The following is a 13,723-nucleotide window of genomic DNA, read 5'->3' as shown; positions in this document are numbered from 1 at the left end:
TCAAAAGACACCACAGGGACTTCCCTGGTGGTCCAGTGGGTGGGACTCCACGCTCCCAATGCAGGGGGCCGGGGTTTGATCCCTGGTCGGGGAACTAGATCCCACATGCATGCCGCAACTAAGAAGTCCGCATGCCACAACTAAAGATCCTGCATGCTGCAACCAAACATGCTGCAACTAAGACCTGGTGCAGCCAAAATAAATATATAAATATTAAAAAAAAAAAAAAAAAAAAGACACCACAAAGAGTGAAAAAATAGCCAAACAGTGGGAGAAGATATTTGCAACACAGATAACCTAAAAAAGGATTAGTATCTAGAACAAAAAAATTTCTGAAAATAAATATGAAAATGACAAACAACCCAAGAGAGAAACAGGCAAAAGATTTGAGCAGACACAGAAGAAACAAGAATGGGTCATAATCATATTAATCTTTAGTTTTCTTTACTAACAAGAGAAATGTAAACTCAAACTACCAAATGAAAAACCACTACTTATCTACCAGACTGATAAATATTAAAAAGCCATACAATTATCAAATTGAATATCTTCCAAATTTGATGTTTTCTTACCTTATAATAGGCCTTTGCATTGTTAAAAAGCAACTGGAAGTCAGCAGTCAGCAGATTAACATCATCATACTCTTCCATTTTTAGTTTCTGTTGGATTTTCATCAAGTCAATGGGCTGAGAAACCACTTCATAATAGTCTGGTTGATTTCTGTCAATAATGTTTTTTAAAAAGGTATTTATTAATCAAAAGCCCAAAAAAAGTTATGTCTCAAAACTCTGTGGTAATGTCCAACACTCCAAGTGACAGAACATACTAGATGTACTCTCATTATTGGAACGGAGAGGGAATAACAAAAGCAAGATGAATATGCATGCCCTTTTCAAAATACATATTGGTGATACAGAAACCAATTAAATTAACATCTGTGATAGTCTTTTATATGCTAAATATTTAAGATTTAAGGCACCAACACTAAAACCATGTCAAAGGTATCTTCTGCAAATGAAAATGACTTACCTTTCATGGGGTTCAATAATGGCTGAAAACAGGTATGTTCCAAAGCTCTTTATAAACTTACGAAATTGATTATCTTTCTTCAGGTAGTGACCACAGAACTTTCTCTGCCAAGTGCTATCAAGTGCCTAGTATATATGCTGCTCTAACATCAAGTACTAAAGTTACAAAAGAGAAAGATGAGGCCCTTGGCACAAGGAGCTTACCAATGATAAAAGGGCATAAGACATAAACAAACATGACAGAACAAAAAAGGCATGGGAATGATAAACAGAAAATTAAGGATAGTGGTTATCTCTTGGAGAGGAGGGGACACTTTAAAGTAGTTATAATAATTTCTTAAGTTGGGTTTTGGTTCATGGATGTTTATTATTATTCCTTCTGGCTTTTTTTCAAATGGAGTTCCATGAGACAAGTAAACCTTCTGCAAAATTATCTAAGCAACTATTTTTCACAATTCTCCCTCAGGGGTAGATAAAACTCATCCTAGATGTGTAAGAGGGTAAGTTACTACATATGAAGAATGCTGTCATTAAGGCTTTAATCTCTTCTGGGACACTGGCTGACATGTTTTAGCCATGTATGTATGATATATTTAATTTTTTAAAACTTTTTGCTTTAACATAAAAATTGCAAGAATAGTACACAGAATGTTTTGCTGAACCATTTGAGAGTAAGCTGCTGAAGAGTTGTGTTTTTCCTACAAAAAAGGACCACAGGTTCAATCATCAAAATCAGAAAACTCACTTTGATACAGTCTCACCATCTAATCCTCAGAACCCATTTATATTTTGCCAACTGTTCCAAAATTGTCCTTTACAGCAAAAGGATCAATGTGAATCATGCTGCATTCAGTTATGTTTCCTCAGTTTCCTTCATTCTGAAACAGTTCCTTAGTCTTTCCTTGACTTTCATGATCTTAATACTTTTGAAAATTATAGGCCCGTTATTTTGTAGAGTGTCCCTTAATCTGGGGTTGTCTCTTCTCCTGATGAATAAATTCTGATGATGCTATATTCATCTCACTGTATTCTATCACGTGGCGCTTGATTTCAACTCATGCCACTACTTAGATGAGGTTGATTTTGGTCACTTGATTATTGTCTGCCAAGCTTCTCAACTGACCAAGTTACTCTTTTACTCCTTGTACTTTATGGAAAGGTAACTCCAGGCTATGTAAAAGCCTGTGACATGGCTATTGTCCACAACCCCTACCCCATACCCCCACCGCTTGTCTCCCTTGCCGATTCCTACCTTGCTCAGCCTCACCTAATGACTTTGAATTCTCCAGGAAGGGAAAGGAAGAAGAGTAAATTAAGTTTTTAAACCCTTATCAACTACTTACGATTTTAGTGAACTATAAAATTAAGTACGAGGGGATAAAAGGAGTATTCAATCTGCTATTCAAAGAAAGTGTAAGAACATAAAGGTCTCAGTGAGTAACAGCAAAGGCCCACCCAGGCCTAATATCAATGTTGTCAGTGGTACCAAGGGACTTTCTCAGAGTGAGCATTAGGGCTTTGTTAACTTGCTATCCTAGATGGCTCTCTCTGCCTGGGCCTGATGGGCCATAGTCCACTGCTCCTTGCTAAAGCTGGGCCTCAGCAGCCTCTCAGGCTTGGGGGATTATCTGTAGACAACTGACAACGCAATGAGGACACATACCTAGAAAGGACACTATCTCCCAGAAGCTCTGCTAGGGGGTTCCTCACAAACATTTTCAGAATAACCATATAGAAAAAAAGGTCAGGATCCCAACATTCCACTCTATATAATGTGGTCAAAACAAGGTCCCCCCACTTTGAAAATGAAATAGCTCTAACTGATTTTTCCCACTTAAATCAACATACAGAAAAGCATAGAAAAGTAAAAACTGCCCCTATTCATCCAGAGTTAAAAGCACTATTAATATTCTTCCAGACTCTGTGCACACATACACACACATATAGGACTGTGAAGTACATGTCTTAAGAGCTTTTCTCTTTCAACAATAGGTGAGGGCACCCTGCCATAATATGACCACAGAATAGTCAAAGCATAACTAAGGGTTTTAACCAGAAAAGTGAGAAACACTCTGCCTAATGTGCAGAGCCTGCTGGCTACCCCTAAACCTATTTTGCCTCCTTCCCAAGATGACAGCATTCTAAGCTCCTGCCTGGGTACTAAAGGCCAAATTCTTAGCCATGTTGCAGCTAAGTTCTGACCAATGCAAGAGCTGAAATGTACCATGTCCAGGTCACATCCTAACATGTTTCTTTTTTCCTATGGGCCGGAAGGTAGTTGTGGTGGTGAGCCATCTCAGACCATGCAGACAAGGGTGATACCCTAAGCACACCAGAATAAAAAGACAGACAGTATCTCGGCCCTGAAGACCTCACAGAATAGGACTTGTACATGAGAGAAAGCAATTGTTCTTGTTTCAGCCATTGTTAATTTGGATGTCCTAGTACAAGCAGCCTAACATACTAATGAAAACAAAGTCTCAAAAAGAGATTCACAATTGCATGGCTCTGAATAGTACTTCTTCCCACAAGCTCTTGAGAAAACATGCATTCCACAGAGGAGCAGAGATGCAGGCAGGCACAGCACTGGGGGGAAGGCAGCAGTGCTCCTAAAGTACCACGTCATGGAGGCTAGAAGACAGTGCTCCAGCACCAAAGGCCTGTATTTTCTGCCCCTCAGCTGGTGAAAAGCAGGCAGCAGAGGGGCAGTCCTTTTCCATGAGGTGCTTGTGTACTACAATATGATGCTGCTTCTCTATACAACATACTGGTTAAGAGCACAGGCTTTAGAATCAGAAAAACCTGAGTCTGAATTCTGGTTATCCTCAATGGTTCTGAGAACTTGTACAAGTTGTCATCTATAAACTGTGATAACAATATTGCTCAGGTTTAAACAAGATGAGGCCTGGAAAGCACTTAGTACTGTGCCTAGCATGTAGTAAGCAATAAATATGGGCTTTTATTATCATATGCTAATTAAATGACAACTTTCAAAAGATTGTTACTGATAAACTAACTGAAATCTGTAGACAGATTTCATTAAAAAAAAAAAAATTCTTCTTTTTCGGCATGACTAATTTACAGAGCTCTCCTCATTCAGGATGATGACACTGCATCCTTGGTGGCTCTGCTCTTTGGAGTGAGAGGTTTGCCTTCAGATCAACCTAGAGCTTGTTGGCTACCCACTGCAGCATCAACATTCATGAATGGATCTAAATCTTTAATTAACTCATTGTATTAGTTTCCAATTGTTGCTCTAACAAATTACCACAAAATTAATGGCTTAAAACAACACAAATTTATTACCTTACAGAAGTCCAAAATGGGTCTCACTAAGCTAAAAGGCAAGGTGTTCACATTCCTTCTGGAGGTTCTAGAGAACAATTCATTTCCTTGCCTTTTCCAGCTTCTAGAGGCCACGTGCATTCCTTGGCTTGTAGCCCCATTCCTCCATCTTCAAAGCCAGGAATACAGCATCTTCAAATCTCTCTCTGACTTACTCCTCTACTTCCCTCTTTAAGGACTCCTGTGATTACACTGGGACCACCTGGATAATCCAGGATAATTTCTCCAATTCAAAGGCAGTTGACTAACAAACTTAATTTCTCTTTGTCATGTAATCCTACATATTCATGGATTCCAGGGATTAGAACACGGACATTTTGGCGGGGCCATTATTCTATCTACCACACTAATGTATGTTTTCAGAACAAAGAACTTCAAATGTCAGAGTCTGAAAAGAACAGTGATATTATTTTGATAGCAAGAGAGGAAGGATGCTCTAGTCAGGGGGAACATAGCCTCCACAGGGAGGCGTGTGCCAGGTGCATATTTGTTTTTGCTTCATTGGACCACAGAAGTCAAGTCCAAAAGTTAGGGAAAAAAGAGAGACAGCAAGGTGAAAATAATCACTGTGTCTTCTGCATATTGTGAAAAACTAATCCCTTTTAACTATGATAAATACAACTTTGCTGTTATCCTAAAGACTATTAAATAATTTTTAAAAATATGTTCCACTGTCAAGGAACTAGAGAAAGAAGAACAAACTAAACTCATAGCTAGAAGGAAGGAAACAATATATAAAGCAGAGATAAATGAAATAGAGAATAGAAAAACAACAGGAAAAAAAATCAATAAAGTTGAGTTGGTTTCTTGAAAAGCTCAACAGAATTGACAAACCCTCAGCTAATTAACTAAGAAAAAAAAGAAGATTCAAATAACATTAGAAATGAAAGAGGGGACATTACAACCAATGCCAGAGAAATAAAAAGAATTATAAGAGATGACTATGAACAACTGTATGCCAATAAATTGGATACCCTAGAAGAAACGGATAAATTCCTAGAAACATACAACCTACCAAGACTGAATATGAAGAAACAGGAAACCTGAATAGACATATAACCAGTATGGAGATTGAATCAGTAACCAAAGACCTCCTGGCCTAGGAGAAAAGCCCTAGAAAAGCCCTAGACTTAATGGCTTCACTGCTGAATTTCACCAAACATTTAAAGAACTAACATAATTCTTCTCAAACTTTTCCAAAAAACCAGAGGAGGGAAAACTTACTTATTCTGTGAACCTAGTAATGCTCTGATACCAAAGCCAGACAAAGACACTACAAGAAAAGAAAACTACAGACCAATATCCCTTATGGACGTTGATGCAAAAATTTTCAACAAAATACTAGCAAAATGAATTCAGCAGCATATTGAAAGGATTATACACCCTGATCAAGTAGGATTTATTCCTGCAATGCAAGGATGGTTCAACTTATGAAAATTGATAAAAGTAATGAATCATATTAACAGAATGAAGGAAAATAACCACATGATCATCTCAACTGATACAGAAAAAGCATCTGGCAAAATTCAATACGCTTTCATGATTAAAAACGCTCAACAAATTAGGTATAGATGGAAACTACCTCAACAAAATAAAGGCCATATATGAACAGTCTATAGCTAATATCATACTAAAAATGATGAAAGACAAAGATGCTTGCTCTCACCACTTCTTTTCAACAAAGTACTGGAAGTCCTAGCCAGAGCAATTAGGCAACAAGAAGAAATAAAAGGCATCTAAATTAGAAAGGAAGAAGTAAAACTATCTCTGTTCGCAGATGATAAGATCTCATATGCAGAATACTCTAAACATCCCACACAAAAAAAAACTTTTAGAAGTAATAGGTGAATTTAGAAAAGTTGCAAGATACAAAACCAACATACACAAAAATCAGTTGCATTTCTACACACTAACAGTGAACAATCCAAAAAGGAGATTAAAGAATAAACCTAACCAACGAGGTGACAGACTTTACACTGAAAACTACATACTCCTGTAAGAAATTAAAACACAAATAAATGGAAAGATATCCCACGTTCTTGGATTGGAAAACTTAATATTGTTAAGATACCAATACTACCCAAAGCAATCCACAGAGTCAATGCAAAACCTAACAAAATCCCAACAGAATTTTTTGCAGAAACAAAAAAACCCATCTTGAAAAAGAAGAATGAAATTGGAAGACCATATTAGTCAGGGTTCTCCAGAGAATCAGAACCACTAGGATCTATCTACCTACCTATCTATCTATCAGTAGATAGATAGATAGGTAGGGAAAGAGAGAGAAACAGAGAGAGAGAGGGGGAGAGAGAGAGGTGTAAGAGAATTATTATAGGAACTAGTGATTACAGAGGCCAAGAAGTCCCAGGATCTGCCAGCTGGAGACCAGGAAAGCCAGTGGTGTATTTCAGTTTGAAAGCCCAAGAACCAGGAGCTCCAACATCCAAGGACAGGAGAAGATGGATGTCTCAGTTCAAACAGAGAACACAAATTCACCCTTCTTCTACCCTTTTGTTCTATTCAAGCCCTCAGGGGACTGGATGATACCCAGCTGCATTGGTGAAGGCTGTCTTCTTTACTCAGTCTACCTATTCAGATGCTAATCTCTTCAAGAGACATCCTCACAGACACACCCAGAAATAATGTTTTACCAGCTATCTGGGCATCCCTTAACCCAGTCAAGTTGACACATAAAATTAACCATCACAGAGGACTCACACCTTTTGATTTCAAAACTTACTACAAAACTACAAGTGTGGTGAGGGTGTGGAGAAATTGGAACTCTTGTACACTGTTGGTGGGAATGTAAAATGGTGCTGCAATTATGGAAAACAGTATGGTGATTGCTCAAAAAATTAAAAACACAATTACTGTAAGATCCAACAATCCCACTTCTGGGTATATATCCAAAAAAACTGAAAGCAGCATCTCAAAGAGGTATTTATATTTGCACACTCATGTTCACTGCAGCATAATTCACAATAGCCAAGAGGTGGAAGCAACCCAAGTGTTTACCAATGGATGAGTGGATTAAAAAAATGTGGTATATGTACACAATGGACTACTATTCAGCCTTAAAAAGGAAGGAAATCCTGCCAAATGGCACCACAGGGATAAATCTTGAGGACGTTAGGCTAGGTGAAATAAGCCAGTCACAAAAGACAGATACTGTATGATTCCACTTACATGAGATACCTAAAGCAGTCAAATTCACAGAAACAGAAAGTGCAATGGTGATTGCTAGGGACTGGAGATAGGGGAAGGGGGAAATGGGGAGTTTTTTAATGGGCACAGAGTTTCAATTTTGCAATATGAATGAGCTCTGGAGATCTGCTGCGTAACAATGTAAATACACTTAACACACATTGAACCGTACACTTAAAAACAATTAAGACTGTAAATTTTATGTTGTATGTTTTTTACAACTAAAATTTTTTTCTTTAGTTAAAACAAAAATTTTTTAAAATGTGCTTCGCTACACCTTGACAACTAAAACTAAAATTTAGACCCCAGTTATCATCTAAGCCATTCCTTCCAAAAGAAAACTCAATTATTAAACACTTTCAACTTGCACCCGGAACCAAACCCCTCCCACTCACCTTCGCTTTGGTGCCCTAATGAAGAGCTCACAGAGGAGCCTGCCCTGCTCATCCTTATAGTCTCGGATGGTGTTGTAGAGTTCATGGCACACGGCAATCTACACATAGGAAAAGGAGAAAAATCACCAGAAAAGTGAACAGAAAGTCAGTGTAGGGGTTCTTAAAAAAAAACCACAACAAAAACAAAACATAAAAGGCCAGTAGAGAAGGATAAATCCCCAAATTCCCACATGGGAACCCAAGTCTAAAGTATGCTGACAGTATCTCTCATTTAAAATCATTTAAATGATTAAATCTTTCATCAGAATATGTTACTGGTGATTTTCTTTTCCTTTAAACAAAATTAGTTCATATCACTCTTGCTTAAAAATCATCCAACAGAGGGCTTCTTACCAGTCAGAGAATAAAATCTAAACTCCTAACACAGAGTACGTAGGGTATACTCTGGCTGGGCAGACTTTGCCAGTTTCCTTCCCCCTCTTGACCATCTCTCTGTAATCACAACCCATCAAATCCATTCCTGATCCAGCCACTCTGCCTGGAACACCCTTCCTCAGTGCTCTGCAGGGCTGCTGCCTTCTGATCACAAAGAAATCTTTCCTGAAGGTATGGGCCAAAACAGCCCATATCATCCAAACTTTTCTTCTTAGCACTCATCACTAGCTGAGAAACTTTATTATTTATTTGTTCATCTGTTTACATTCTGCTTCCCCAACACTAGCATCTAAGATCCATGTGAAAAACTAGCTTGTCTTACACATGGCTTTATCCCAATCACCACAACAGTGCTTGGCACATGACAAGCATACATTTACTTGAATGACTATATAATGTGACAAAAATGATATCCTTTATTATTTCATAATATTAAATTACACTATTACTGTAAGACTTCTGACTAAGTGTATACTTTTCATAAAAGGTTAAGAATATCAAGCCAGAGGAAAAAGAAGCTGAGAGGCCTTGCATCTTAACTGCTTATCATTAAAGGAAAGGTAGGGAATTGTGCAGAAGGCAGAAACTGTGATCTGAGTTACTTACAGGGTCTACAGTCGGAAGATTGGAAAGTCTCCTCCTTTTCCTGCTTGGGCCTGGCGTGGACACAGAATGGTGCCCATCATCAAAGTCTCCGCTGACACTACTGGAAGGGGAGGTAGCTCTTCTTCTCTTGGAACCCATGGAATCCAACTTCTTCTATAAGAAATAATTAGCCATGTTCTTACACTGAATTTTATACTCTGCCACCAAGCCCTCAGTTGGCCACTTGCCACAAAGCTTCTGGTTCACTTAGGAGGATATTTTCACTGTTGCAAAGAAGCTTAACTATGCTTTTTCAATGCAAGTCCTGGACCTTGCTTTAGCCCCTTCACTTACCAGAATGCTACACTTTCAATTTGGATGGGACAAATTCAGCAACAGTATACTCATTTGTATTTACCAATTTTGAATGACTCAACCACTTCTGGCCCCAAATTTACCCTGGACTGGAATTTGGAAACCCACGTATTAACGGTACACCCACATATAATGGTGTGTTGGAGGTACTGATCCCTCAGCCCCTGAGGCAGTCAGGCAGGCCTCAGGGACAGAGTCCCTAAGGTGGTCCTCTGGAGTCAGCAGCCTCATCTGTTTTCCCCAGTGTTTCTTATGATTATGATCACTTTCCAGGTGGGCCAGGATGTTGGAAAAAAACAAAAACCAAAAAACAGGAAGCAGACCCTGAGGCAAATTAGTGCAAAAGGGTAAGGGGACAGAGGATTAACCTTCTAGCATTTTAGATGTACCCTAAAATTAACACACTGAAAATGAATTTTCTCCATTCATTAAAGAAAGATCCACAAGACATACCCCAGAAAACACTCAACATACTTGCCATACCTATGCTAAAGTAGCAAAATTGCATTTTGAAACTTCTGTCAATCCAGACTAACCTCCTTTTCAGTTACATGAGGTACTCTATCCCCATGAATTCACAGCTTTACATTTCACTAGATGATCTTGAAGAGCACCCCGGAAGTGAGGTTTTAGGTCCTCCTTGGCCTCCCAGAAACATGTAAATATTTGCTCTAAGTTTTAGGCAGGCTGCTAAGTAATCTTAACACAGCTTTACAAATATATATATATTTGACTGTAACACAAGAAATGCAACCACTGAAATGATCTGCTACAGCTAGAGGGTAAGGGTGCATACCTGAGAAAGTCCTACAATGCTTATACAATTTAAAAACAGTATCAAATAGCATATTGTGATTTCACAGGCCTTTCTCTAAAGCAAAAAGAAAAAACTGATCCCAGTGTCACTCATCAACATTCAGTTTCAGGAAACTAAGACACCAGTAGCTGAAAGAATGGGTTGCCAGTAGTATGGAGAGAAAAATTGGGGATCTCCAGGGAAAAGAAAGCAGGAGCAAAACAAACCAATAAATAAAAAATTCTGGTAACCAACTAACAAACAAAGTCTCTTACCTCTTCCTCTGAATTACAGTCCACATGGTGTTTAAAAACAGAGCCTAATATGATGATGTTCTTTCCTCTAGGACTTGGTTTGTTATACAGTGTATTAGTTTGCAATCGGCCACAACTGGCTAAAGCTTCAAAGGGCTTAGGCCAAGGCCAGCCAACTTTTGTTGATTTTTGTTTGTTTTATAAAAGGCTGATAAACTGGTGTCAATTCATTAAAATGAAGAAACTAAGGACCAAGCTTTTGTAAACAATCTATGACAAGGACACAAGTGAATTTGATGAACATAAGGCAGGAATCTTTATGAAAAGGATAACAAAATTTAAGAAAGGTGGAAGGGAAAAGGCAAGGAAGGACAGAAAAGGGAAAGGGTGTAGATGATCAGTAATTTACCAGCTTTACCAGAGCACAACCAGCTCCTCGAAAAGCCAGTCTCCTCATTATGTCTGAAGGCCAAGTGAAGCCAGTGGGAGAAGGCAGGGCTTTAGAAGTGCTGATTCAGTGTTAATATATTCAAAACTGAAAGAGAAGAACAAGGCAGAGACAGGGGAAATAAAAAGAAGGGTCAAAGGAGTAAAAATGAGTACGAATAGACAGAAAACATTCAAGCAGAACTGCTAAAGATAAAAGATCTGGAGAAAATAGGCATATCAGTTTTCTTGCGCCAATCAAACAGCTGCAAAGGCTCAGGAACTAACAGTATCTGACATTTCTTCCATTTTAAAACCAAATGCTTTTCACATGCATAAAGATGCCTCACTGAGGTTCCCCTTTACTCACACGAATGACTGTCAATTCCAGGAACGAAGCATGCCTGCCCAACTGCCCCCTAGTCAATAAGAGCAGAGTTCAATCACAGAGCTGGAATGGAGAGTGAACACATGTGGAAGGCTCACATGTGACACCAAGTGTTAGCAAGCTGGAACAAACCAAGAATGGCTCACGTGAGCAAAGAGTATGGAAAACTCCTCCCCACCAAAAAAATTCAGAGAAAGACATTTCTTTCCAAAAGTCCTATCAGCACTGAAAAGATATCACATACAACTTTAGAAAGGTTTAAAAAAAAAAAAAAAAAAGCCTTCAACAATTTGGCAGGTCAAAATTACTTTTATAAATAATCTGCTGAAAATCAAATGACAAAAAATGTAAATCACTGGGCGGGGGGAATGTTTAGACCACACACTATCCAAAACTCCTTGACTCATTACTTTACTTTGATAAGAAAAAAGATTCAACTTAAGGATAATTTTCAAATATTTTCTCATCCAAAGAACACATTTTAACATGTATTTTGGAAGTTTGGCTAGAAAGGCAATGTGGCCAGGTGGGTGGGAGGAGCAATAGGACCTGAGCTCAGAAGACCAGGATAAGAGACCCAGGTCTTCCATCTTTAATTATCTGTTTGATGTTGCTTGAGTCACAACCTCTCAGATCTGTTTCTTCATTTCTAAAATGAGAACAGTAGTGTACATATCTCCCTTGGATTGTTAACGGCAGTGAAAAATGTATGTGAAATCACTTTGCAATGTCAAAACACAACAAAAATGTTAAGTTTTAACTCTAGGATTGCACGCTGTCTTGGGCACAGGAACAGCACTTTATCCATTTTTGTAGCCTGACTTATAGCATAGTTTCAATGATCAACTTATCTATTTAATAAAACATATTAAAAGTGCACTTGAGACATTAAAAAAAATGTTTGCATAGTTTCAAAGGCCTGTGAGCATCCATTCAGTAATTCTTTTTCTATACAAAAAGATTCTGAAACTTAGTTACAAGTTTTTAAATGGCACTGATTACAGTCACATGTCCAAAACTCTAACAACCAATGATAAATTACATTGGACAGTAAAGAATAACTTTACAATGTGCAACTGGGAAAATATTTACTCAGTATAACCAAATGGTATATTTTGACAGTTTATAGACTTTTAGTACTCTCCTGTATTTCTAGTATTTCTTAGTACTGTAATACACGTTTAAAACAAAAATCTTGGAAAACAGAAGATTCAAAAGGGGAAAAAAATCGCTTATAATCCAGCTTCCCAGAGAAAAAGCACCCTTAACGTTGGTGTTCACAGCTTTCAGTATTTATTCTATGCCCTGGTTGCCCTTTTAAAAAAAAAAAAAAAAAAGCATGAACAAACCACATGTATTATGTTGCAGCCTGTGTTTTAACTTAAGGAATAGTCTCCCAATTCCGTGTTCTCTCACATGATGTTGGATGCCTTGAGAGTAGTCTATCATACAGATAGCAATTTACTAATCTTGGCGATCTGCATAGATATGAATATTTAAGATATTTTGTACACTCCCAAAGCCAAAGAAAGTGGTCAAAGCCCTTCTATTTATCCACACATATTTATTACTGATTTGACATACTTCTTCAAAAGATACCTTCCAATCTTCCTTTGGATCTAAAATATGGGCAATCTGTTAACAGGTGATAAGGCAGAAATTATACTCTTTTGTATTGAGTCCAATTTGCTTTTGAATTATACTTGGGAAAAGAGCTCACTACTAAATAGGAAAAAAATACCTTGAAGTCATTTTTGAGGAGTCTTAGTTTGTTGGAAGATAAGTTAATAAAAATGCTTTACTCCAACATGTTTCTATAATTGTAGTAATAATTTCTATATCCACTATATCGTGTATTTGTCATTTGCTTTTCAGGATTTCTTCTACATTTTTGCCAATCTTTCTTCCTCTTTAAGTCACCAATTTCTACCCTGCAATAACAAAACTATGCTTCTTTCTCAGTAAAAAAATTTTAAGAGACGAAAAAATATTAAAAACCAGAAACACACACGATTTGAAAACCTCGATTCTTTGTGGTGTTGCAGATAAGAAACTATACCTGGGCTCCACGATGAATACAAGTCCCATTGATAAAAATATTCAGTCTGAACAGAGTCATCCAGAAAGTATTAAAAAAAAAATTTACTAGGAGAGTTTGTGTCTGAACCGTCAAAAAACGACAACAAAAAAAGGAGGCCCTGAGCTCAGGAGGAAATGAAAGACTTTCCCAACCTGTCACCGGTACGGGGAACTAAGGGAAACGTTGACAGTTTTGAAGCTGCCCGCGACGAGAGCTCGGCCAGCCGCGGGGGGCGGGAAAGCGGGGCGCGGGGAGATTCCGGGACGCTGCGCGCCTTTGTCCCGGCCGGCAGGTGCGGCAAGGCTGCCGGGCGCGTCGCGAAGCCCGCCGCCATGCCCCGCCCCGCGCGCCCGGCCCGACCGGCGCGTCCCGACGGCCGGGGCGGGGCCTCCGCCGCTGCTCCCGCCCGCCC

General features: G+C 38.6%; 1 protein-coding gene across 27 annotated transcripts in view; it reads right to left on the bottom strand.

The window, feature by feature from the left end:
* PBRM1 (polybromo 1) overlaps window positions 1–13,723 on the bottom strand; it is a 106,737-nt gene that overhangs the window by 92,775 nt on the left and 239 nt on the right. For 6 of the 27 annotated variants that reach the window (XM_057555024.1, XM_057555042.1, XM_057555027.1 and 3 more), the window contains exons 2-5: window positions 10,836–10,952; window positions 9,014–9,166; window positions 7,973–8,070; window positions 573–720 (exon numbers count right to left, since the gene is read on the bottom strand). In XM_057555024.1, the coding sequence (XP_057411007.1) occupies window positions 573–720; window positions 7,973–8,070; window positions 9,014–9,166; window positions 10,836–10,874 (438 nt within the window). In that variant the 5' untranslated portion in view covers window positions 10,875–10,952. Of the gene's footprint in view, window positions 1–572; window positions 721–7,972; window positions 8,071–9,013; window positions 9,167–10,826; window positions 10,953–13,290; window positions 13,651–13,723 lie in introns of those variants that run through there. The other 21 variants (XM_057555030.1, XM_057555031.1, XM_057555025.1 and 18 more) reach the window with 9 other exon arrangements.

This window comes from Balaenoptera acutorostrata, chromosome 10, assembly GCF_949987535.1.
Source record: "Balaenoptera acutorostrata chromosome 10, mBalAcu1.1, whole genome shotgun sequence".
NCBI lineage: Eukaryota > Metazoa > Chordata > Mammalia > Artiodactyla > Balaenopteridae > Balaenoptera > Balaenoptera acutorostrata.
The sequence above is the reverse complement of the archived record's forward strand: the minus strand, read 5'-3'. Positions and strand labels throughout refer to the sequence as shown.